The sequence below is a fragment of the Colias croceus genome, chromosome 2 (assembly GCF_905220415.1).
Source record: "Colias croceus chromosome 2, ilColCroc2.1".
In the NCBI taxonomy this organism is placed as follows: domain Eukaryota; kingdom Metazoa; phylum Arthropoda; class Insecta; order Lepidoptera; family Pieridae; genus Colias; species Colias croceus.
Genome location: NC_059538.1, coordinates 10503753 through 10516329, shown reverse-complemented (window position 1 = coordinate 10516329; position 12577 = coordinate 10503753). Strand labels below are relative to the sequence as shown.

At 34.9% G+C, this 12577-nt stretch overlaps 1 protein-coding gene across 2 annotated transcripts in view; it reads left to right on the top strand.

Annotated features, from left to right (window-relative positions):
* Window positions 1-12511, top strand: part of LOC123700279 (acetylcholinesterase-like) — a 40357-nt gene extending 27846 nt beyond the window's left edge. For both annotated transcript variants that reach the window (XM_045647456.1, XM_045647464.1), the window contains 3 exons: window positions 6944-8741; window positions 9128-9303; window positions 9784-12511. In XM_045647456.1, coding sequence (XP_045503412.1) covers window positions 6976-8741; window positions 9128-9303; window positions 9784-9908 — 2067 coding nt within the window. In that variant the 5' untranslated portion in view covers window positions 6944-6975 and the 3' untranslated portion in view covers window positions 9909-12511. The remainder of the gene's footprint in view (window positions 1-6943; window positions 8742-9127; window positions 9304-9783) is intronic.
* The last annotated feature ends 66 nt before the right edge of the window (window positions 12512-12577 follow it).

The window sequence follows — 12577 nt, the reverse complement described above, 5'->3', positions numbered from 1 at the left end:
AAATACACGTAAAATACACGTGTAAGTTTTTTTGTATTCGCTATAGAGAGGAAAATAAACTTTGTATCAATGATAGAAGAGTTATAATCTTTTGGCAAACCAGAATTTACATTTACATTTCATTTAAAGTTTTATTTTGAATCGTTCCGTGTAGATTCAGATAATGGCCACTTTATTATCACATTTCTCATCGGAGCAATTTATCATAAACTTTTGCCTCCGAATAGTTTTTCATTAGACCTTTTTATTTTTAACGAATATAATTAATGTTGATTTTTTTTCAAAATTTTTTACCTTGTTCCACTTTAACTGCTTTATCATAATAATATGATAATGAATCTTTCAATGATTGATAAATATATTCAATGCTTCTAGACCGATTGAGCATACTTTAACTTTTAAACACACATACATGCAAAGTTTGCATGCAAGTACACGTGTCACAACTTCTTTGGCAAGATTCAAAGATACCAAAATCGCCGCCTTACTCCATGACGCAACCTTGAAAATTTACTCTCAACGCGCCTTAAGAAGTTTCACTTCTAAAAATTACAATTTATTTACTGGAGTACAAATGACTTCAAGGACACAGAGTAAGAGACTGTCGCAGTGCCACCACTCAACGTCTGTTGGAATTGCAAATGGCCAGGCGTATCTATACTGTGACCTTCTGGCACGCGATCGCGCGATATCGTAAACTGCACTGCAATTTCAAATTTAGAACGTTATATTTTTTCGTCGTCAATGCGGCCTGAATTTTAATGTACTTATGCTTCGGACATCTTTTTTATCTGTGCTAAATTGGCGGGAATCGTTTTGATAATTTAATTTATATGAAAAGTGTTTCTTTTATTTTTAATAGCTGAAAAATGTCAATTAATTTACGTGATTGTATTCATTAATTTCAATTAAGAGGTCTATAAATCTTTATTATGTTTATTGATTAAAATAATGATTGGATTTAATAAAATAACAGTGGTAATTCTACTTTTATGTACACAATTGCTAATTGGCTATTACGCGGTCATAATAGGTAATTAAATAAATGTATCGCTGATGATATAATGAACTAGACAGTTCCGAATAATAAAAAAATCAAGAAGCCAATTTTGCAGTTGCCATATAAAAAAGAAACGTCATCACAAGTCATTCACAGACTAACGACGTGACACAGTTTGGAAAATAGTGGTCCAATTTAGCGTAAAGTCTGAAAAGATTTAATCTGGACTCATTCTCATCTCCATTCAAATAATTAAGTACTATTTAACAGAAAGGTCTATTTAACTCGTCTCTTTCTTGTTGGATTCTTTTTACACGTGTTCTGTTGAAAATTTCACGCGCCAGGAAAAAACTCGGAATGAGGTGAATAATTTAGAAGGCCTTTATGTGAGAACAAAGTATGAGGATGGCTAGGTTTTATGCAAACTAAGTCAACAATAGCAACCACTATTGTTTGAGGATTTTGTGCGAATATTCTTTTTTGAACGAATTTACTTTTCGCATACATTTTTTTATTGTAAAATCTGCTGATAATTATGAATTGTATTAATATGGTCTCAACGTTTAAGATGGTAATAGAAAGTAGTAAATTTGTGATTTGCATACACGCAAAATATAGTTCATATTATCTTCTTATTGAGCTTATTGTTTTCTCAGTTATAAGATAATTTTTCAAGCAGAATTTAAACAGACAACAAAAGTAAGTCGCAAAGGTAAAACTGCGTAATTCGGATCACCCCCTTTAAATTCCACATCCACCGTTCCCTTTGAGGCCTCAATTTTCCGTGAAACCTCTAGATGGGCGTTTTTTCGCTGGATTTACATAATTTAATTTAGCCTGCCTTTCGGAGGGAGAGAATCCTCGTGTCATTTGTTAAGGATATCTAGGGACGTAGAAATTCATAAATTGCTACGAAATACGAATATATGCCAAGCATTTTGTGGATAGCAATAGACATGGTTTAAATAAATAAATCATACAATCTTTATATTATAATATACTTTGTTCTGTCTTGACACTTTTATCAATAGAAATTACTTTATCTTTTGATAAAAGTGTCCAGACAGCGTATTTTTTTATAACCAATACTACCGAATAGAAACAAAAATTCATAAAAATCGGTCAAGTTCTTTCTGAGGAGTATGGCAAGCAATATGACGAGAATTTTGTTTTTTATAGATAAAGAAGATTACTATGCGTGTCATAATGATAATATAGCAAAAATACAAAATCCGAATTGCAGAAGAAATTATTACTATTTAAAAAAAAATCAGTACTTTTGTTATTACTACTTAGGTCAACTCCACTCAATTAAAGAGCAATGTTATGCCAAAATAAGCAGTCCTCTATCTATATTAAAGTTTATCTTTCCCCACACAGCGTCCAGTGGCGAAATTTTGTTTGTCTGTTTGCTTTGTTGTGTAAACACTAACAATCGAAGCGAGCGGGATGATAGTAAATATTTGGCTCGAGAGAGATCGTATTGAGCTGTACATTTTGTACATTTATTTTTATCGTTTTAACGTATTATTTTCATATTAAATATACTTTGTAATTAATTTTTCCAATGTAACGTTTGTTGTTAATATTTGTTTTACGATTTAATTCATGTTCCGGAGTTATTTAAGAATATACACATGGATAAAAGAATATAAGAATCAGTAGATCGTTAATGGTGGTGTTTAAATTTTAATTCTAACCATGTTTAAAAATGACAATGAAAATGGTTAAAGTTTCATAGTCCTGTAAGAAAGTTGGTATGATAACTACGAATAACGATAACAAGAAGACAATTACTTCAAAATTAATCAATAACTGAATACGTATGAATAAATTATTTGTGATAGAAGGTTAAAAAACTTATGAACTTGATGTGTTCCTAATGATAGCCGATTGAAAAAAAAACTTATTGTAAAACAATCAATAAATAAGAACATAGTAAAAGTGCCTGGATACATCCATACTAATATTATAAATGCGGAAGTAGCTCTATCTGTCTGTCTGTTACTCAATCACGCCTAAACTACTGAACCAATTTTCATGAAATTTGGTAAAGAGATATTTCGATACCCGAGAAAGGACATAGGCTACTTTTTATCCCGGAACATAGGATAGGTTTTATCCCTGAAATCTCACAGGAGCGGTAACTATGCGGGTTTTTCTTTACCTGCGCGGGCGAAGCCGCGTTCGGAGATCTAGTCTATACATATAATAAATCTGTAGAAGGGTCAATTCTGTACATTGAAAATATTGAAAAAATAAATAGCAGGGGGTGTTACTGGATCGATACCAAACCCAAATATGTGATTAAAAAAATTTTTGTCTGTCTGTCTGTCTGTCTGTCTGTCTGTCTGTCTGTCTGTCTGTATGTGAAGGCATCACGTGAAAACTAGCGGTTCGATTTCGATGAAACTTGGTATAATTATACCTTATTATCCTGGGCGTAAAATAGGATACTTTTTATCCTGGAAAAATACGTAGAAAAAAATTAATCTTAATTTTTCAGTTTTATCCATAGACGTTGTTCCGTAGAACCGCGAACACACGTTGCGTATTATTATAGGCCTAGCCGTATTTGGGAATTGGGTCCAATAGATATTTATAAGATGTTATTGACAGAGGTACTTACTCAAAATGGAGAAATAACCATCCACGCGAAGACCCACATCCGCGCGGACGGAGTCGCGGGCGGAAGCTAGTATTAAATAAATTTCCCTATAAAATTAAGAGTTTATTGTTTATATTCTGTGGTAAATACTGGAAACTTGAATTTAGTACTGGATTTACAAGGACATTATGGTGACAACTGTTTACTACAATACTGTTTGAATCGTGAGCTATGCTTTTTAATCACATTATTTTAAGAGTAAAAGCCTTAAATAACACCGACGGACTAGAGTCGAATGTTTTTCATTATCAGCCTATTTATTTTGTATGCAGGACGCGCCTTCCACGAAGGTTTAGGACACGTTCCACCACTCTGACGACATACGGGTTAAAAGGTGTCACAATTTAAATGTTTTCACCTAAAGACCTTTTTTTGGTACGTTGGTCTTTTTTTTTTGGTAACGGGAAGGAAATCTTCAAAAGATACTTTCTTTTTGGGGAGAAAGGGAGCATGTGGGGTTTTTACCCACTAAACCACCTCGACGGTCAGACCAAAAGAATAATATCGGGGACTTCAGGGGGGTTAGACAAGTGGCTTTCGTTTAGCGTTACGTTTGAATTTTGATAGAATAGATTATGAATGGATCTCTTCAGGATCTCTTGTAGAACGCACCAGAGCTCCCGCAGCTATATACCAGACTTCCCTGCCTCATTATCGACTACCCAAAGTAGGTAGGACAGTCATGGTATGTCGGTCTAGTAGCAGATCACTAAGTCTTAGATTTATCTTGAAGATATATTCTTTATCTCAAACTTACACTAATTAACGATACAGATGTAATGTCTTATTAACTTGGTCTTTGTTTACGCCTTATCAACGGAAGTTAAGATTGCCAATATTTAGTATATCAGATAGTTAATAGATTAATTTAATTTGATTGTATAGTTACATAATAAAGAAATACTTGTATGTTGATAAATACATTAATTAAGTGAAGTGATACATCAAAATAATCTTGTGAATTCTACGGACTTTTTCTTTAATTATACATTCTCAATATACTTACGTTTAATTTACAAGAACATGTTGTTGAAAGAATACGTATATAGAAATGGAGTTATTAAATTGTACGCTTTGAAGTTTAATAATCTGCGAGATAAATTGTAAATATTTTATTTACGAATCAAAGAAAACTATCACAAAATTGAGCCAACATTTCGTATAGAAACAATGTCCGAACAAAGGGAAATTAATCGAGAAACAATTAAACAAAACTGTTTATTACAAAAGGAATGTTTTCAGCAAGCAATCGTTCGAACCTATCGAGTGAACAAAAGCGCTGGGAAATGGATTGCTTTATTGTTATTGCATTCGATTTGAAGCGCTGTAGCGCTGCATTTCGAACGGTCCTCGATAATGGTGTATCGTTACCAGTATAACACTACAAGCGCTGTAGAAAATTGAAGCGCTGTGTGATGCATTTCACAGGAGCAGTGAACTATTTCTAAACTATTTGGCTGTAAGCGATGTTTTATTAGGGACTTTTATTAGTGAAAACTCTGAATATAGGTGTCCTTTCTTATTGGTTAAATCTATACTAATATTATAAAGCTGAAGAGTTTGTTTGTTTGAACGCGCTAATCTCAGGAACTTCTGGTCCGATTTGAAAAATTATTTCAGTGTTAGATAACAGAAGCGGAGCCACGCGGGTGAAACCGCGGAGCGCAGCTAGTTGTGAATATAGGACGTCATGTTGGTAAGCTATATTCTTTTTAGTGAGAACTTTAATATAGGACGCCTTCGTTGTAAGCTGTATTATTAGCGTCATCCGTGCAGCTTACAAACGATTTAGGAGTTAAGCCACAAGCAACAGCATATTAAAAGCAACTTAGCTACTTCATCAAGTAATATTAGAGTATATTACCGCGACTAAGCTTTTCGATAAGTAGGAGTACATAATAAGAACTGTTTATCATTGTACTTCATTGAATTTTTTTCACTAAAGCTTACACATTTTTCGTACTGAAAATTTTAATTTTACATTCCCGCAGATCCTAAGAATTCTTTGTTATATGTTTTAAAGTAAAAAAATAGCACTGCATCTATTATAATTATGAATCATGTGCAATAAATATATACTTACTAATAATACAGCTTTCAAAAACCAACCTAAGTTCTATTGCTCCAATACATTTATTGAAACTAATCGTAACATTAAACTAAAGAAATATCACTTTGACCTCTCATTGTACGAAATAATTAAGTACTGCACTATTAGCTCTCAATAGCTTCAAATGTATTGAAGGCAAAGCGTGTGAAGTTACATAGTAACATTAATATCAAACATTGCTTAAGTTTAACTTAATTAACAACACTTTAAGATAAATCACTAATTCTGTTTGTATTACAAAGACGTTTATTAGAACGGCAAGAAGCTTAGTTGAATTTGAAATTGCAGCGATAAAGCGCTGTAATTTAGAAGAATTATTATTTTATATTATATATAATTTCTTAATATATACAGAAAAATATAGATTCACATAATATAAGAAAATGTTTGTATGGAAACACCATGTTATGAAAACTAATTAATTTAAGTTGTTATGTAGATGAGAAGTAATGCTTAGCTTTTAAGGTAATTAAAAAAAAATTATTAAGAAAAAAGACATGAATACAATATGTCACACACTTCTCAGTATACCACATAAGGATTGGATAAAGCCATAATTGGCAAAAATCGTCTAGATAAGACTTTTTTTGTAGGATTGCACAATTTTCCGAAATACGTATCATCAAAATTGGATAAATAAGTTATTGTATAAATCGGTTTGAAAGCTTAACTATGTGATTGTCCATTTATTACTACAATCCGATCAAATCAAGTTTGATTATGTAACAGTAATTGCGTTTTGTGATTATCATAATTATTGAGTTATAGCACAGTAATAGTCATCTAGATATGACCGTCATTTTGATAGTTGAGGTATAATTACCAGCTTAACGTGCAGACAGTATAAAATCTATTTACTAAGATATAATAATTGTTTAAAAAATAATTTGATTTTATACTAATTAATATTGGTTTTAAAGCACGATAAAAATATTATGTTAACATTACGCTCTACACATCTTTCTACAGAGAAAGATCGTAACGTATTTAAAAATAACAGCAAGCATTGTAGTTTTTTACGAATTATAGATATAGTTTTGCCACGTCACTCGTGCAAGTTTTAACCATAATCTTGAAAAAAAAAAACATCTTTACGTTAATAAATTTAACTCAACTTTCGAAACAATGTAGAGTTTCGATTAATTCCACCGTTGTCACGTTCCAGGTGGTGACTGTGGGAGTGCGTGTAGAGGCGGCATGCGCGTGTTGGTCGCGGCGCTGTTGGCGCTGCTGGCCCGCGCGCTGGCGAGCCCGCACGAGCACCGCGCCAGGCACCACGCGCCCGACCACGCCGCGCACTTCCCGCCGCCCGCGCCGCAGCCCTACCGCGGCCACGGGGAGGCCGTGCGCTACAACCCCGAGTCCGACACCATCCTCCCGCGCATTGAGGAGCACGAGACCTCCTCCAAGCGCGCTAGGTTCGACGAAACCGAAACCTCCTCCAAGCGGGCGCACGACACGTTCTACTCCAACCATGAACGAGTTGAAGAACTCATGGCTGACGAGCCCCGCTACGGCCCCGATGACGACGATCCCCTGATAGTGCGCACTAGAAAAGGACGAGTCCGAGGTATCACCCTCACCGCTGCGACCGGCAAAAAAGTCGACGCCTGGTTCGGCATCCCGTACGCTCAGAAACCGCTCGGTGACTTAAGGTTCAGACATCCGAGACCCGTCGAAAACTGGGGCGAGGAGATACTCAATACAACGACACTGCCACACACGTGCGTCCAAATTGTAGATACGGTGTTCGGTGATTTTCCCGGCGCCATGATGTGGAATCCCAACACGGATATGCAGGAAGACTGCCTTTATATAAATATAGTCACGCCGAGACCGCGTCCTAAAAATGCAGCAGTGATGCTGTGGGTTTTCGGTGGTGGTTTTTACTCTGGAACCGCGACGCTTGATGTTTACGACCCAAAAATTCTTGTGTCAGAAGAGAATATTGTGTATGTGTCTATGCAATACAGAGTTGCGTCACTAGGGTTCCTATTTTTCGATACAGCCGATGTTCCCGGTAACGCTGGACTGTTCGATCAACTTATGGCGTTAGAATGGGTGAAAGATAATATCGCATTCTTTGGAGGGAATCCTCATAATATAACATTGTTCGGAGAGTCAGCGGGTGCGGTATCGGTTTCTCTGCATTTGCTTTCTCCTCTGTCAAGAAATTTGTTCTCTCAAGCGATCATGCAGTCCGGAGCGGCAACAGCTCCTTGGGCCATTATATCTAGGGAAGAGAGCATCCTTCGTGGTATGCGATTGGCTGAAGCTGTTCACTGTCCAAGTTCCAGAACAGATATGGGTCCTATGATTGAGTGCTTAAGGAAGAAAAGCGCAGACGATCTCGTTAATAACGAATGGGGAACATTGGGCATTTGTGAATTTCCATTCGTTCCAATAATCGATGGCTCATTCTTAGACGAAATGCCGCGGCGATCTTTAGCGCACCAAAATTTTAAAAAGACAAACATATTAATGGGATCCAATACAGAAGAGGGTTATTACTTTATTCTGTACTATTTAACAGAACTGTTTCCGAAAGAAGAAAACGTCGGTATAACGAGAGAGCAGTATCTTCAAGCTGTTAGAGAATTGAATCCATACGTGAATGATGTGGCTCGTCAGGCAATAGTGTATGAGTATACGGATTGGATAAACCCAGATGATCCTGTAAAGAACAGGAACGCTTTGGACAAGATGGTTGGAGATTACCATTTCACATGTGGAGTGAACGAATTCGCTCATAGATACGCAGAAACTGGCAATAACGTATATACGTATTATTTTAAACATCGAAGCAAGAACAACCCCTGGCCATCTTGGACGGGTGTGATGCACGCGGACGAAATTAATTACGTTTTCGGCGAACCGTTAAACCCTGGAAAGAATTATTCTCCAGAAGAGATCGAGTTTAGCAAACGGCTCATGAAGTATTGGGCTAATTTTGCTAGATCTGGGTATGGCATTATTTTACATTCTTGAAGTGAAACTTCTTTAGGCGTATGAGATTTTTATGGATGAATCGTAATAAACCGTCCGTACCGTCACGAAGATGTGCAACATTTTTTTGAAGAATAGAGAATGAGAAAGGACGAACGTAGTATAGTAAAGAAGTTTCACTTCTGACATGAAGACACACAATTTTGAAGTGAAACTTCTTTGCGCGCGTTGAGAGTAAAATTAAAAGTTCGCGTCATGGCAATATCGTCACGTCGTAAGGCGACCTTTTGGTATCTTTGAATATTTCCAAAGAAGTTTCACTTCTGACACGTGTGCTTGGCACACACTCTATTTTTATTACTATTTGTAGACAAAATATAATTAATTTGATTTATTATTTCAGAAATCCATCCATAAATGCCGGAGGTGAAGCGAATAAAGTGCACTGGCCGTTACACACGACTACTGGGAGAGAGTACTTGTCCCTTGCGGTCAACTCCAGCTCTATTGGACGTGGTCTGAGGGTGAAACAGTGCGCTTTCTGGCAGAAATATATCCCTCAACTTATGGCTGCTACGAGTGAGTATCACTATCACTATATAGTATTAAATAAAGTCGCTTACTCTGTCCCTATATCCCTATGTATGCTTAAAACTACGCAACGGATTTTGATCCGGGTTTTTTAACAGATAGTGATCCTCGAGGAAGGTTTTAGTATATAATTTATTGGGTTTAGACAAAGCGGGCGAAGCCGCGAGCGGGTCGCTAGTACAACATAAATGAGAGAAAGAAAGAAAAAAATAAAAGGTTTTTATCATTGTTAATTGCTTATTTATATGATTTACAAAATATAACTTGGTATAAGTATATGAAATTATATAAATATTCACTACAAAAATGTGAACACAAAAAAGTTTATTTTGTTCAGATTTCCTGCAATCGCGGCATGTGGCTGATAGCTTATTTCACTTCATCTAGGATACAATGATATTATTCTGAAGAAAATTACTAAAAATATGTAACTACTACGACTACTAACATAATCTTTCTTAATTCCAGGCAAGCCGGATCCACCACAAAATTGTACTAACGTAGCGATGACGTCACGGTCCTCTTATGTCGCTTTGAGCCTGAGCTTCGTCTCAGCGGTTAGCTTACACACCATGTGGTTCAAATACGAATAAATAGTTTATTGTACTATAACAATTATTGCTTTGTATTCTATTACATTGATTTTTTGCTTCTGTATTCGTTGTTGCCCGTATTGAATGTTCGAACCGTAAATGGATTCAATAAATATATGGTTGTATCATTATAAAATTTATTTGTACGGTCAATTATATGATATTTATATTTATTTACAAATATACGTGAAATATTTTCTAAAATTTATTTTTATATGTAAATTATAAATATGTATATTTAGTTGTAAGCCATTTTAAATGTTATATTGCTAAGTCCACTCAGTATTTCGTAGCGGAGTAATATTGTGTTGCCTGATCGACGTTAAGTGTTAGGGGTATTGTTCATTCATGAATGTTGTCTTTAAGGAGGAGCGAATCTCTCCATCAACATATCACTTGTTACTAACAAATTTTAGAACTACGTAGAGATAACGATTTGTCGTAGCTTGTAAGTCTTTACATATCTTTGGGGAATTTTGAGAACGATAAAAGCCGGAGTGTTCGTGACGTTTTTATATTGGCGAAGGTAAAATTGAGAAGAGAGCGTGTTCCTTTGACATATTGGTGGTTGAGACGAGTCGAGCACGAGCCGTAGTGTGATGTAGAAGGAACAATGTGTTAGCTTTAACGCGCCACTATTGCAATACATATCACGCAAGGCATAGATATGTCTAAATTTAATCATTCTAGCCTTACCGTAAGTATAGACGTAAGTTAGGTCATTTCATAACTCTGTAGCGGACCAATATTAGAAAGTTGTACGTTTGATGATAAAACCGATTCGGGGGTACAAAGTAATGATAGTGAAGCGGACAATGTATTAACATGATAACGAAATAGTTTACACCTCAAGTAATCATAGGAACGGACAAAATTAACCGAACAAAGTCTATGGAAGTTCTTAGCCAGGCTAAGGTCAGAACCAATTATCATACTATAGATAATATAAAATTTTCTACCGACTTTAGGTTTTAATAGGTACCTTTAATGTGGCCTGAATCGAACACGGATTGCAGTTTACAACAGTCAAAATTAATTTAAATCGACGAATATTTATATTTCAATATTCAATGTATTGGATATACATTGTAAAATATATTATAAAGTTAGAACATACAAAGTAGTACCTTAACGTATTAGGATCGATAGTTGATACTAGTTTAGAGGTCATAGTCCAGCGGTTCAGCTTTCGAATATTGGTGTTTAATAAAATAGAAAATTCTTCACGTTCAGTTCGACATTTTGAAGTTACTCTTAGTCCAACGTTCGGGATAAGTTTAACGACTGGACGAACTGTTTCGGTCGTGAATCATTTATTGTAAATAAGGTATATGTTAGAGATAAACGTAGGACTTATTGTTATTCGGCCCTTCGCGCTCTTGTCTTTATTAATTCAAGAGACCCGGGTGTCTATGTATCAAATAACCTGTTGTGGAAGACGATACTTTATGAGATATAGAAATTGTACTAAGTGTAATTTTACGTAGTTGTACTTCGATTGTTTCGTGTTTATTTGTAATTAGTGTAATTATATGAATTGAAATTGTATATTTGTATCAGAAAATTCGACTCGTATTTCGTCTAAGGGCAAAGTTCTATCGATCACGATTAGTGAAGGCGCTAACGAAGGAATTAGACTCTTGTCCTATCGCTTGGCTTGTACGATGTTTGTGAGCTGATAGAGGATGTAATATAGCGTCAGTATTCATGTAATTTCACGTTCGATGTTTTAAGAACTACGCTTATTTTAACCTGCGTATATAAACCTATAGAGTGCCTCTTGTTCACTTTTATATATATTGATACAACACTTAATATAGGTGATAAATGTAGTTGTAGAGACTCTTCTTCTTAAATAATTGCACTAAATTTGTTTATTTTTTTAATTTGAATGTATCGGACAGATTGATAGGGATTTGTAGTGCCAAAACAGAACGAGAGCGATATATTTTATTATTGAGTTTGTTGAACATTATTCACAAAATCCTGTACGCAAATAAAAGGTTAAAAGGTCACTAGCTAATGTTCTTTTCATGGTCACAAATGTAATTTCATAAGAGCGGTTAAGTATTGAGTCGGGGTGTTAAAATGTATTTGGTAATGTGAAAAGATTTTATAATTACAAAACATAATTGAAAATTAAAGCTAAAAAGAGAATATCGAAAAAATAATATACATTAGTGATTAGTTAATTGTCTGGATAATTTCATTCCGATTTTTCACAAGTTCTTCGAATTCAGGAAAGAATTATGTTTTATGATTTAAATTATTATAAAATACGGAAATACAGAAATGTATTATCTATTCAATGAATACACAATTATGTTTTGTAATTAAACAAGAGTTTGATGAGATTTTGAATATTTTTAGCACTGATATTCGCCTGAAATCCGCTTGGCTGTACAATTTATCTTCTATTAAAGGCCTAAACGTAGGAAATTTGAGCACGAAATATATAAGGCCTAAGCATCGCTATTTCATTTAATTCAAGTTGTCTTATTTAAATTCTAATAGAAACTTCGAGTAAGTTAAATTAGTGCTATGACTGCATTATTGAATGTTTGCATTTATGTTTAATTATGAAAATAAATGCTTGTATATAATTTGTGTTTTTCTTACTAATTTAACCCCTAAGTAGCCTTTAGCTACTATTATGTATTCTGTGCCCT